The 15,025-nt window shown below is 37.1% G+C and overlaps 1 protein-coding gene across 1 annotated transcript; it reads left to right on the forward strand.

Annotated features, from left to right (window-relative positions):
* On the forward strand, window positions 1–6,221 carry rd3l (RD3 like; the record flags this gene model as incomplete). Its single annotated transcript, XM_079830442.1, has 3 exons — window positions 1–344; window positions 1,818–2,099; window positions 5,855–6,221. The coding sequence occupies exons 1-3, from the start codon at window positions 301–303 to the stop codon at window positions 6,219–6,221; spliced, it is 693 nt and encodes a 230-aa protein (XP_079686568.1). The 5' UTR covers window positions 1–300.
* Window positions 6,222–15,025: the final 8,804 nt, after the last annotated feature.

The raw sequence follows: 15,025 nt of genomic DNA on the forward strand, positions 1-15,025 counted from the left end.
GAAGGCAGTTTGCGGTGGGCAGGAGAGAGAGTCACATTCTTCATCTCAACTTTGCCCGGCGCAGTCGTCCTCACATTGCTGCTTTTCTCCTGATTTTGCTTGTCTATCATTCTTCTCGTTCAAACCCCTTATTTTAGTTTCTCTTACACTCTTCTACAAGAATAGTTATTTCTTTAGGTTGTTTTTTTCCTTATTATCTTGACCCAATATTGTCAGTATCCTCATTTTATATCTGACAATCTAGCTTCATTTACTGTACACATTTTATTTGCATAACCTGGTGCAGTTTGATGGTATCAGATGGAGTCAAGGCATCATGGACCTCAACCTCTAAGACCCACAAGGTAAAAATATCCATTGAATCCTTTGGTGGTTGTTCCCTTCCTGTAAACTCTTTTGTCCCTTTTTGTCCCTTTTGTACCTGTCCATTCGATTCATGTATATCTATCTTCTCAAGAGTTCATCGTCTTTCTCAGAGCACTGTTTCTATCTATCTATCTATCTATCTATCTATCTATCTATCTATCTATCTATCTATCTATCTATCTATCTATCTATCTATCTATCTATCTATCTATCTATCTATCTATCTATCTATCTATCTATCTATCTATCTATCTATCTATCTATCTATCTATATATCATCTATCTATCTGTCTGTCTGTCTGTCTGTCTGTCTGTCTGTCTGTCTATCTATCTATCTATCTATCTATCTATCTATCTATCTATCTATCTATCTATCTATCTATCTATCTATCTATCTATCTATCTATCTATCTATCTATCTATCTATCTATCTATGTTTATTCCAAGCTTGCCTTTTCATCTTTTTTAGGTCATGCACCCTGTTGTTTTGGAACATTTTAGTTGGTTTAAGCTGGTTTCTAGCTGGTCCAATCTGATTAACTGGCACAAGTGATTAGCAGGTCATTAGCTGGTTCTAACTGGTAACCTTTTTACCATTAGCTGGCGGATTGATTACCATTTGTAACCACAATTTTACTACAAATACCATGGTTAAGCTATGATTAGTGTAGCCAAACCATTGGTAATTTGCGGTTACCATGCTATAGTAACCATGGTTTTTGGTTTTATTTGTAGTAAAACAATGGTTCATTTTATTACAGTAAGGGTAAACCTTGGACTACCAACAAACCAGCTACAGTTGGTTAACCTTGTTTTTGGACCACGGTAACTGGTCAATCTGCTAACCTTACCCTTTAATGAACCAGCTACAAACAAACCAGCCATCTTCCAAAAAACACAACAAGCAACGTATGACTGCTCAATGTTTTCAAATGGGCATATAGTTTGAAATTTGCCTGGAAACATCAAGTGCATTGAAGTACCACGCTAAATTGATGTGCATTTGTGAAGTGCATTTTATGCCTGACCGTCAAATTGGCTAGCTTGTTTTAAGCATGGCTTTTTGAACAAAAGTGCTCTCTGAGCCTTTCTCAACATGACTCAGTTGTTGATCACTCATTATGATTGGGTAATTATGTGAATAAGCAAAGTTATATATGTTCTGGTGGTCGACAAAAAAATAATAAGATAAACAAACATGACTGTCCTGCAGATGTTGTTAGCATTAGCTTGATGGAGGGAGCTGTATGTTGCTGAATTAACTAAACTGCCAGTTCAGGATGTGGACCACAGAGCTTGATGTGATACAGTGTAAAAGACTGTCCATTGAAGACCAAATGAAGTCACATTTCATTTGCAGAGGATGATCATAGGAGAAAGTCACTTTGGTATACAGCATTTAATCCACTTGTTACAGCAACATACTTTCTTATTGCTCCTACGCTATACAGCCCAGCCATGCCTTTCATAGGTTGGCCCCACACAAATGGATGTGTGACAAATGGAGGCCCAGGTCGGATGTTGCTGCGTGAGATGCTTTGGCAGCTGGAGCAAAGAGCACTTCAGGTTCAAGAAGAGGAGTTCCAGTATTGCATCTCCCGTGGCATTCTGGGATACCGTCAGGCCCCAGCATACCCAAGCCTGGTTGCCCTTATACCTGCTTCTGAACACCGCCAGCTAGAGCGCCTCTGTGGCCGCGTCCCACCCTCACACACTGCCATTGTACTTTCCAGGTAAAACAAGTTCTTTCACTTTTGCCTTGCATGTTAGCTTCCATTTTTATTGTAATTTTTCTAAAATGTTTCTTCGAATGCTCTAAAAAAATCACATGTAAAACAATTTGACGGCAAGAAACTGCATAATTATTCTCAAGATTTTAAGTATACAAGCTAGTTGTGTTTGTCACTTCACAAGTCTGTGTTTGTGGATTCCAGGGAGGTGTGCATTAGTGGTGGGGATTTTTCAGTAACAATTTGTGGAGTTTACATCATTATGCCAGTAATTGGCAACAAATGACTATCTTTATAGGTCATTTGAATCATTTACTCAAAAGATTTGTTCAAACACACTGACCAGAGTCCTGGCTGCATCTGAAATAGCATACTCTCTTGAGTAATCGGCACGGGAACACTTAAAGGGTTAGTTCACCCAAAAATGAAATTTCTTCCATTAATGACTCACCCCAATGTTGTTCTAAACCCGTAAGTTCTCCACAGTTTAAGATATTTTAGATTTAGTCCGAGGGCTTTCAGTCCTGTGAATGTAAGTCTGTGCACCCTTTGCTGTCCACGTCCAGAAAGGTAATGAAAACATCATCAAAGTAGTCCATATGTGACATCATTTGGTTAGTTAGACTCTTTTGAAGCGTCGACAATACATTTTGGTCCAAAAATAACAAAAACTAAGACTTTATGAAGCATTGTCTTCTCTTTCGTTATCTAGATATCCGCGTTCACGAGGCTCCAGTGACGCTGCAGACGTAAGACGCTGTGACGTGTTATCTGGTGCGACAGAGCTTCGTTTGTAGTCTGCGGGAGACTCAAGAGGCGTTTCTCAATGTCAAGGAAGGATCCTCGGAAGCCAGAATTCCGAGGATGCTACGTCATCGACGTCCGTCGAAGGGCTGTTCCAATGTCGAGGATCCTCGGAATTTCAACCAAGGTCTGAGTCCTTCGTTCGAAAGATATGCCATATACAGGAAAGGATGCTTACGAGTAGACTTCGCGCACTTAGCGTTCTCAAATCACCCACAATCCTATGCGCGCAGCTTTGCTATCTTGTTCAAAAAATACAAAATATCGGACGTTGGCGGAGTGTTAACGGGGCAATATGCTTTCAAGTGTAAGTATTTACGTTACCAAACATTAGTTATAACCGTAGTAAATGTAAGTAAAGTTTAACTTTTAAATGCCAGTACAAATTACAACCGTTATACAAATGACGTTATTGATGGCTAACGGACCTTTTCACTGACGTAATGAGGCTGACGCGCACTTGCTAGCCTGTTCCATTTACCTGTTCTCCGAATGCTAAAGAGGAGCCTCGCCTAGCCTCTGAAGGAAGTGACTTGGAAGGACTAGTCCTACAGAGGAAGGATCCTTGACATTGAGAAACACCTTCAGTACAGCGTGCGTCTCCCTCAGACTACAAACGAAGCTCTAACACGTCACAGCGTCTTACGTCTGCAGCGTCACTGGAGCCTCGTGAACGCGGATATCTAGATAACGAAAGAGAAGACAATGCTTCATAAAGTCTTAGTTTTTGTTATTTTTGGACCAAAATGTATTGTCGACGCTTCAAAAGAGTCTAACTAACCAAATGATGTCACATATGGACTACTTTGATGATGTTTTCATTACCTTTCTGGACGTGGACAGCAAAGGGTGCACAGACTTACATTCACAGGACTGAAAGCCCTCGGACTAAATCTAAAATATCTTAAACTGTGTTCCGAGGATCAACGGAGGTCTTACGGGTTTGGAACAACATTGAGTCATTAATGGAAGAAATTTCATTTTTGGGTGAACTAACCCTTTAAGTATGTGGAACACATACTCACTATTAACTTTTGCCTCAATAAACTCCTAATTCACTGCTTTTTAATAGTTAGTATGGTAGTTTTTGTAGTGTTTAAGTTTAGGTATTGGGTAGGATTAATAGATGTTGAATAAGGTCATGCATAATAAGGTATTAACATGTGCTTTATAAGTTGGCTACTAATAAACAGCCAATATCCTAGTAATATACATGCTAATAAGCAACTTGTCTCAGCCTCAGAGCCTCAGAGACGTCACGCCCAAGGACCGTTGGCTGAACATCTGATGCATATGGTACACTTTTCTGGAAACGCTTCAGGAGTTTTGAAGTCGTCATCTGATTGGTTGAATTCTACAGGATGTTCACGAGACGTGTGTGTTGCGTTCTTTAACGGTCCGCCTGGAAGCAAATGCTGTGACGCCAAACTCCCTCGTATGAAGAAGAACGCCGTCGTGTTTACAACTGTGACAATGAGCGCGTACCAGGATCAACTAAACGCTGGATTTTCAAAAGTATGTGAAGTTCGCAGCTCCATTGTTGCAGTAAACTTGCACAACGTACTTAAATGAATAATTTATAGACGCACGCCGGTCTGTTAATAGCCTGGATGCCAGCCGAACTTAGCCCCGTCCACAACATTTGAGGTCGGGAAGTTCGGTCTGGACTTGATCCGTTGTGGAGCAACTATGCTTGAACCAGAGCTGTTCGGATCCAATCAAATTGTCAGGGCGGGCTTAATACGATGATGGACAGATGATAAACAGTAACGTAATCATCCAGTCACCAAAGAGCGCTTGGGTTGAATTTGTTTACTAAACGAGGAACTTGTTCGTATATGTATTCACCTTTACTATTTCTCTCAAAAATGATGATCGTGTTGGTAAGTACTCCGTGTATCCTTAAATTCTTTTTACAACACCAGCAAAGATCGTTTACACTCATCTTCTTCTTCATCTTCTTCCAGCGTGCGTGCAGTTGAGTTCTGTAGACATATACGTCGCTCAAGACGTCACTTACACCGTTGCTCTGATTGGTTGTAGGTCTATCCAATTGAGTGCAGTGGCATTTTCGCCTCATAATCATAGCCCAATGGAGCAGTATCAGACTCATATTCTGACTAGAATCTGAGTGTGACGATGTCAGGCTAGTCTGTACATTTTCACGCCCCTAAACATGACGCGGAACAAAACGCGGAACGCGTAGTTGCGTTACATGTCAGTCAAACATCCTCTTGGGCGGTCCTTGACCAATGAAAGCTGCGATAGAGCCCAGACCCGGTCAGTCTGAAGTTCTGGCTACACGAAACTAATCAGCAACTAGAGAACTGAACCCTAAAATAAAATGTAATATAAGTAAATGTAAAATAAGTAATAAAAAGTATGTTCTATATAGTATGAGTGTGTGTAGTATGAATGTAATCCGGATGTAGGTCTACTACTTTCACTATGTTGTCATTTATCATGTGACCTACCAGCGTCAGTTGTGTCGCTTCACTTCCATTCACAAATCCTCTCCCGTGGCCTCATGGGATAGTAAAGCGTCCATTCTACACACACTTTAGAATCTCGACGGAAGTAGTAGGTCATTGCCTACTCTTTAATAAGTACTGTGAATTCGTAGATACTTCTTTTTTCACATTATTGAACTGTTTTATTAAACTATGGAGCACTGCACATGACATGCAGATAAAAATAGATAATGTGGCCACAGATTAAGAATTTGCTCCCACTAATAATTCCTGGCCACATTGTAGCCTACTAATTCGTTCCTGTGTTTTAATTTAGGTAAGTTATTCTAATTTAAATCCTGGCCACAATTTAAAAAGGTTAAAGGAACAAATTAGTGCCCATGTCATGATATCTTGTTTCCCCCCTGCATGTCATGTGCAGGGCTCCGCATAAAAGCATTACATGTACATATTTTACTAAACATTTTATTGTGCTTTATCAAGGCTCCATGATCTTTTGGCTCACAATGACATCCCTCCCTGGGAACTGGTGGGCGTCTTCAAGCAAGTTCTCCGGGACTTCCTGAGGAGACAGGAAGACGGCATGCAGAGACGGCCAGTCCCTTCAGCTCCACCAAATATTCTTTCTTCTCCCAGCCCATCTACAGAGAGTAATGATAGAAATCCCACGGCTGGAAATGCTTCTAATTCTTTGTCAGAGGAGTCAGGGAAGCACAGGGAGGAAATTCCTACTATTTCTAGTTATGTGGATAAACATTTGCATGCTGCCTGCCCCTACTCTATCCGAAGAGAGTGGAGTTTGCCCTTTTGCCATCCGTTATCTTATGAGGCCTACAGCACCACATTGTGAGACGCCTAATGGTAGAAGTGTCCAACACGATCTCATGGCAATAGAGTGGTGCAGGGATGACGTCAAGACCCGGAAGACTAATTCACCACTCAGTGGTTCCCTCCTTTGGTGTTTTTTAATGGGGTAAAATAAAGCCTGTGGTAAACATAACTTGACAATACTTTGGCATTTTGTTCAATGTAAATTACAAACACGCATTTTGATTTTTTTAATATTTTGTAGTAGTTATGTTTATTTTTTAAATGTATGTTTCTAATAAGTACCTAACCTAGTGAGTGTTGGGGAGTCCCCTTGGGGAGTGAGTGTGTGCAGTTTACGTTGTTGAACAAAACGTCAAAGTATCATCGTTATGTTTATCACAGGCTTTATTTTACTCATGTATGGTAACCACCATAGACAATGCGGGGCACAAGTCCACCCCAAAAATTAGAAATTGACAAATGAACCCATTTTTGTCATTAGATATTAATTTTTGACATTAGACATATGAATAAGAGTGAATGTGTGCATATTTTAAGTTAAAATATTATTTGAAAATATTTTAAATTGATTACTTCATAATACAATTGACTGGAACTTTTACTGTTCTTATTTGTTTTTCCTTTATTCCATTTTAACCTTTTTTAATCCTTTAAATACAAAGACCAATAACCCAATAACTTCCCATCCCCGCCACCCCCTACACACACTAAACCCCCCCCCCCCCCCCCCCCCCCAAAAAAAAATTTTGGTCCTCCCAAATGTTTAAGACGTGGTTACGGCCTTGGAAAAACCCCATAATAAACCCAATTGGAAAATCTCAAGGAAACCAGTGGTGAATTAATCTTCTGGGTTTTGACATCATCCCTACACCACTCTATTCGTAACTATTTTAAGTTTTGGCAAATTGATGGTTAATTCGCAAGAATTTGTACAATCTCATTCATCATTTTGGTATGATCTGTTACGCCTCTTTGATGGTATTTGGTGGACCTTCAAGTGAAATCGCCAACTTATTATTTTCTCATGAGATCGGTTTACAAGTCCATACGACCATTTTCTATGTATTTCCTCTTTGCAAATTCCCTAGTTTCAGATCTACACTTGCAACATTGACAGTTAAATTAGACTGAATAAAAGTGATTTGAATGAAAATGGTGTGATGTTTAAACTGGGAAGATGAGACATAAACTTTTGTAATTGATCAATAAGATGAAAAAAAAAAGATTTTTATGACATAAAATAGCTACTTTTTAATTTTAAACTCTTAAAAAACTTTTTTTTTAATCACCAAAAATCATAATAATAATTTAGAATAAAGATTTTATTGTTGTTATTATTATTAATGTATTGTGTGTATAGTCATATAGACTACTTTTTTTTTTAAATACTTGGATGGTGTTCTTTTTTGGGGGGTGGGGGGGTTGCTTAAGGTGCAGTGTGTAGTATTTATGAGGATCTAATGACAAAAATGCAATATAATATACATAACTAAGATTTCAGTGGAGTGTAAAGACCTTATGTTTTTATTACCTTAGAATGAGTCGTTTCTATCTGCATACACTGCGGGTCCCCTTACAGAAGTTACCATTTTGCGCCGCCATGTTTCTACAGTAGCCCTAAATGGACAAACTGCTCTATAGAGCGCTAGCTACTCTCTGCTATCTCAGACGACGGCATCTTTGTCCTGTGTCGGCCACCGTAGTTCCTCTATGTGCTTCCAAAGGGAGGGGTGAGCAGTGGGCGGTTGCAATTCACAATCTCACTGCTAGATGCCACTGAAATTTACACAGTGCACCTTTAACAGCCCCTGGACTAACTATGAACTTTTTAATTTTTATTTTTTTACAAGAACTGCATAATGATTCTTCAAAGAACATTACTTTCGTGTTTTATGGACAAAATAAAAGCATAAAAATAACAGCATGGGTATGAAACGAGGGTGGGTAATTAATGACATAATTTTCATTCTGATTAAGTTTAATGTTATTAGAATCGTGTGAATTCCACGTGTACCAGATTTGGGCGACACTATGTTGCTGTCTGGGATTTCTTCGATGCTATTATCTCACTTTAGAATTGCATTTGCATTTGAGTCCATTTGTTTTTCTAATTAAAAAAAAGAAGAAAATCTTTGTACTTTAGCTTTCCAGGGTCCATAGCTAATGACTGATCAAACTGAAAGTAGCACACACATAAGCACATACACCCAGAGCAGTCAACCCAGATATCCAGCCTAATCTGTCATTTTTGTCAGAGTTATATTTCTGGATTACAGAGCAGAGATTAGCCTGAGGGGAGAGGACTGCACCACTGCCTTTGCGCATCAGTGGTCCTGCTTCCTGCATGTGCCCATGAACTACCTAGCACTCTCACCTCTCCCATACTTTTTACATCACAGATACAAACTAATATTCTCCGCTTGTTCATTTATCATGTAGTGACAGAACTGTGTTTTTCATGTAGCATGGACTGAATGTGGCAAACAAAGTATAGGTTTGGCAATTGTTTACTTTACAATGAGAGGGCTGATCATAAAAGCTTCCATTTAAGCATTGTTATTTACTCTTGCCTGCTGAATAACTGTTGGACCAGACAAAGTGAAGTTCTCTGTGATCATTCTCTGTGAACACAATGGCCTGCAGATGCAATACCCAATATTGTCTTAAATCACATTTTTTCTGCTAATGATTTGGTGGTTGTTGTGATTTTGTGTAATTGTCTCCAAAATGCAACATGCTCCATTTTATTTATTTATTTCCGAAACCTGCAGGCTTTATTGTTCCCTTCAATATGTCCATTGCTGTTGGAATGTCTACACAATTAAATTTCACCAAAACATAATTTGCGTTTTTATTGTATGATCTATCTATCTATCTATCTATCTATCTATCTATCTATCTATCTATCTATCTATCTATCTATCTATCTATCTATCTATCTATCTATCTATCTATCTATCTATCTATCTATCTATCTATCTATCTATCTATCTATCTATCTATCTATCTATCCATCTATCCATCCATCCATCCATCCATCCATCCATCCATCCATCCATCCATCCATCCATCCATCCATCCATCCATCCATCCATCCATCCATCCATCCATCCATCCATCCATCCATCCATCCATCCATCCATCCATCCATCTATCTATCTATCTATCTATCTATCTATCTATCTATCTATCCAAAAACTGTTCAGTAACAGAAATTATTTTAACAGAAATACTTTCAAAGAAAAAAAGATGTATTTACAGTATATAAAGTATGTATAACTATACCTTTATAGTCTTTATGTCAGCTATGTCACTGTCAATTCTGTTATATACTGTCAACATTGTTACTCTACCTTGGTAACAGAGTTTGACAGTAACAGAATTGACAATTTCAAACTTTTTAGCCAAAAACTCCTTGCTAGCATAAATTAAATCCTGATTAAAAGACTTTAAAACAACCCTCTGTGTGATCAATTCTGTTTTCCTTTTGATATTGTGGTAACAATTTCGACGTTTTTCTCACACACATACCTTTCAGTGCTTCATATCTTATCGAGGGACATAGTTGTGGGAGATAATTCCTCTAATTAAAGGCAAATTATAGTACGGTAACAGAATTGACGCAAGATTTATGGCCACACATTTTTATAAGATAAAAATGTTTTTTTAAACAATTTAACGTTGTAGAATTTGGAAAATTACTATTTAGGTCTTTTATAAAAATTAATAAATAATAATAAATATTACCAAAAGAAAAGTAAAATAAAATATTTTGATTACAACAATGATACATGATGCAAAAAATACAGTCACTGACTAATTCAAACAATAAATCATGATTCTCAGCTATAAAATACACTTTTTACAAAAAATATTATATTGTTATGGCCTGTAACATCTTGTGATCCATGACAATGAGCAACAAATAATTAAAAAATGTAACCACTTGAAAAAAGCTGAAGAAAAAAAACAATGACTTTGGACACCAAATGTACCTGCAATTATAGAATTACCCAAATATACAAAGGATTTTATGCTGCTCTTTTTTTAAATCAGTGAAATACTTCAGTAATCAAGATAGACTATCTGCAGACTATTTAGAAAGTCTACTTTTGCGCAAAATGTCCTTTCTATTAAAGGGTGCACAAGTTGGAATACTTTACCAACGTTAATTAGAGGAAGCCCCACTTTTAATTTGTTTAAGAAACAGCTTAAAAGATAGCTGATTAAAAACCAAAACTGTGAACATTAGGTAAGAACTATGCACTGGCACTTTAATAAAATAGGTATATTAGTAATAAGCACTTTAGGATGACTATGCATAGGAATTATTTTCTTTTAAAATATCTGGAATAATTATTATAACAAGTATTTTATCTATGCATTGACATTTTTTTTTAATCTCTATATGTTTGGTATTATGTTTGTTTTGTTTGTTTATCCATGTCTGGGACTACGGATGGAAATTAGCTTTGTGCTAAATCCGGTGTATTTACGTCAATTTATATTGTACGTTCATCAATATGCATTGTCCCATCCAAATAAATAAATAAATACAAATACAAATCTATTTCATTTTCTCATATATCGACTTTCAAAACAAGGAAAGACACCATGTGATCTAACATTATTTATAAAATTTAACATTTTATTACATCCAATAAAAATTCCAAAGTTATATGTAAAAGTGTATCTAAAAGAGACACTATAAGCACAACGAGAGATAAATTGAAGTCTTACAAAAATGCATTTTATCACGTGAGGACTTTTATTTTGATTTCGGGGCTTTCAATTACAAAGCGGAAACCTGCAGAGAGCTTCCGCTACATTCTCCCATTGAGCTATCGCTGAACAGTGACCTTCTCCAGGCGGTCCAGTGCACGTACATATTAGAGGTGAGTACATTTGCTTATAATAAATGCTGTATGATTTCAGGTGGCATAATTTTAATAATCACCGACCATGTCTAGTAGATTCCCTGTCGTTTAAACCATTACTTTGTTTCGTTTATTGGACCATATGACAAGGCCTTACTGAGCGCCTTGCATGAATCAACATCGAAAACCAAGGCTCTCCGCGAGCTTGACATCTGAATGACACACATGAAGCAAGGCAAATGTTGTATAGTCTCAGCACGAAATGTGCCCCTATATTGGACGGTGAAAAGAGCTGTTCTTTTCGCAATTCAAGTCAGCTTCATACCAACTGAGCTTGGCATGAACTCGCTTTATTCTGACAGCGATAAACTGAGAATGTTTTATGCTCTTTTTGTAATGGTCTTTTTGTATCTTAAATGTTTAAGTCTTATAGTTTTCATTCCAATTGGTCCTTGACTTTATGTCCTTGAAAGTACTGTTTGTGTCATGTTACTCGTTTGGTTGTTTTAATGGCACTTAACATTTGCACATTCTAACATAACATTTGGTATCATCTAACATTTGGTAATAGTACATATTTTTCTAATGTTCATGCATCTTTATGTTTTGATCACTAGATGGCAGGTGGTGCATTTGCTGGCTGGTGGACTAAGGTGGCCCCCTACTACACCAAGGCATACCAGGAGATGTGGGTTGGAGTAGGACTCATGACTTTCATGTACTACAAACTTTCATATGGAGGTGAGAGGCCAAGTTTATTGAGGAGCTCTTTAGTATCTAAATAAGCTGCGTTCCGAAGGCTGCGTCCTCCGGTGGTCGCATACATCACAAGGTGGTCTCATTTAAGAAAAGTAACCGTTAGATTGCAAGTAAGAAAGAAATTACAGTATTTTACACCTCACAAAGAATAACAGTACATTTTATTACGGTTACTTTTCTTAAATAAGACCTCATTGATGATGTATACGGCCTTCAAATGTGACCTCCAGAGGACGCAGCCTCCGAAATGAGACCCCGCTTATATGGTTTACTATCTATGGTTCCATGACGAACCTTTCCATAAAACAAAACGTTCTTTATAGTGGAACAATGTTTAGATTTTTCTTTTCTTCAGTTCTTTAAAGGCTCAAATCATAAGGGAAACAAAATGGTTGTTCTATGGCATCACTGTGAAAACCCTATTTTGAAATCTTTATTTTTTAAAGAGTTAGTTAACCCAAAAAATTAAATTCTGTCATTTATTTAATAATTACTCACGCTCATGTAGTTCCAAACCTGTAAGACCTTCGTTCATCTTCAGAACACAAATTAACATCTTTTTGATGAAATCTGAGAGCTTTCTGTCCCTCCATAGACATCTACGCAACTGAAACTTTGACAGGGTTTCCACTGGGTCTTAAAAAGTAAAAAAAAAAAGTCTAGAATTTCAAAATCAAAATGTTAGGCCTTAAAAAGTCTTAAATTCATGGAATTATTCTGTTCTAGGACTTAAATATTTTTAAACAGGGGCCGGTTGCATAAACCATTAAGACTAGTCTTACAAGTTAGACATACATTTTTTTTCTTTAAGACTGTTCATAATTTCTTTAAATCAGTTACATAAAAACATAGACTGGTCTAATTTGATACGAAAAGTCAGACTGAATGCCACTTGCCTAACTGCTAGTGGCTCATATTAGATCTTAAGACACTGTCTTAAAGGGGCTATATGCAACTTTTTCCCAAAAATAAACGTAACAATAGCCTTTTTATTTTACCATTTATGACTCAAACATCTCCTGATGAGCATACTGACACCTTGTCCGCTCACAGTGGGTGCACCTATAAGCCTGTATCCTATTTTTCCTATTTTCTGGCGGGTAGGTTTTTCCCGCGCTGTCTGCGGATGTGACGTCACCACCGCTGCGAGAGCGAGCAGAAAATAAGAGCAGTTCTATTTTTTGGCCACAGGTGTCAGTCGCGAGTTTAAATTTCAGAAAAACGCATATAGCCCCTTTAACATAATGGCTTAGTTTATGCAACTGGCCCCTGGTCTTAATTTTCCTACGTCCATGTAACGCTACTTTTAATTCCGTGGTGTTGTAGTTCTTTCTTTCGCTAGTCCAAATATAATTTGCTGTATTATGACTACAAATGAGACCCAATATGTAATTTTGCAGCTAATCAGCTTTCGTGTTATTGGCGCGAGTCTCTTTCGGATTGTATCACGGACACATAAAATGGATTTTATTCTTCAGCTAATAGTCCTCCAGTTTTTCCCATTTCCACGATTACTGATTACAATGAAAAATCAACAATGCACTTTTTGAGGTCCTGCATAATTTGTAATTTCACCGCAAAATAATGGCAAGATCCCAAAATAAACAAGATTTATGCATTTGGTTTGTTCTATTGTCATGTGTGACTATTGTGCATCTAATATAATACATAATATAGTAAATGTAGTCTCCTAATTATGCACATTTCTGGAAATTACCACCACAAATTCAGTAATTTTGATCTCAAAAATCACAAAAATATTGTGAAATCCTGGTGGGATTGAGCTATGGGGAAGTGCAAGTTTATCGATGCGAGTTAATCGATTTGTTCAATTTGAATAAATTAACTAACTTTGCAAGTAATTTTGTGACTGCATTTCCTTTAAATAGGTCATAAATTGAATTAATAATGCTCTTAAAGTCTTAAATTTGACTTGGTGAAACCTGCAGAAACCCTGTTTGAGTTCATAAAGAGATCGTAAAATGAATCCATATGAATCGAGCAGTTTAGTCCAAAGTTTTCTGAAGAGAAACAATCGCTTTATATGATGACTAGATTGCATTTAGTTTTTTACCCGCATAAACATTCATCAACTCGCACATCAGTTGTGGTAAACCACTAACGGAAGATCAAGCATGTTCGCATGACGTAACATTATGTCTGTTCAATCTGTTCATCATATAAAGCGAGATATAGAGTCTCTTCAGAAAATATGGACCAAAACGCTCGATTCATATGGATTAGTTTTACAATTTCTTTATGAACTTTTTGAAGCATCCAAGTTTCAGATGCGTAGCTGTCAATGTAGGGACAGAAAGCTCTTGCATTTCATCAAAAACATCTTCATTTGTGTTCTGAAGATGAATGAAAGTCTTACGGGTTTGGAACGACATGAGAGTGAGGAATTAATGACAGAATTAAAAATTTTGGGTGAACTATCTATTTAAAAATGTGCTGTCAACATGGCATAAGCCATTATTTATTTCATGGTACACAATATAATTATATACTATTTAATCATTATTTATGCCACAACATATTATGTATCATGTAAGCATTATATGCATAATCGGTCATAGTTATATGATGAACTGGGCCCATGTTGATAGACAATTTGTTACAAGTTGTGTACAAGGCATCAAATGTTATTTTAAGAGCTTGCAAACGTTCTTGTTAAAGTGTTAATAATAGCATTTCTGTTTTGCAGGAAAGAAGAAGGCAGTGCAGTCAAGTAAGTTTTCACTTTTAAATTCACATTTTCAGTATTATGATTTTTAATCAAACTTTGGTAAAACATGTAAAAGTTTAAACTTTCCTTGAATATTATTATTTTTTTTATTATTGAAGATAGAGGAAAAAAAACAACAAATAGAAAGGGCCTAAATGATAGTATGAAGCTTTGTTTAAAATGCTTATTTATGGGACATATGTAGAAACTTTGGGGATCTAACGTGACTTTCCTTTTCTCACAGAGCCCGCCCACTGATTGGACCACCGGAGTGTCATTCCCCATGTCTTCTCTGTAAATCTTCCCCTGAAGAACTTCACCTGGATATCTGTATTTTGTTTTATGGAAACAATAAAACGCTTGATTTGGATCACACTATGGATAACTCCCTGCCTTGTTGTCTTTCACTCTGTCTTGCAGACGAATTCATACCGGCAAACATGAAACTGTTTGATTGTT

Source organism: Gobio gobio (assembly GCF_949357685.1).
Source record: "Gobio gobio genome assembly, chromosome: 12".
NCBI lineage: Eukaryota > Metazoa > Chordata > Actinopteri > Cypriniformes > Gobionidae > Gobio > Gobio gobio.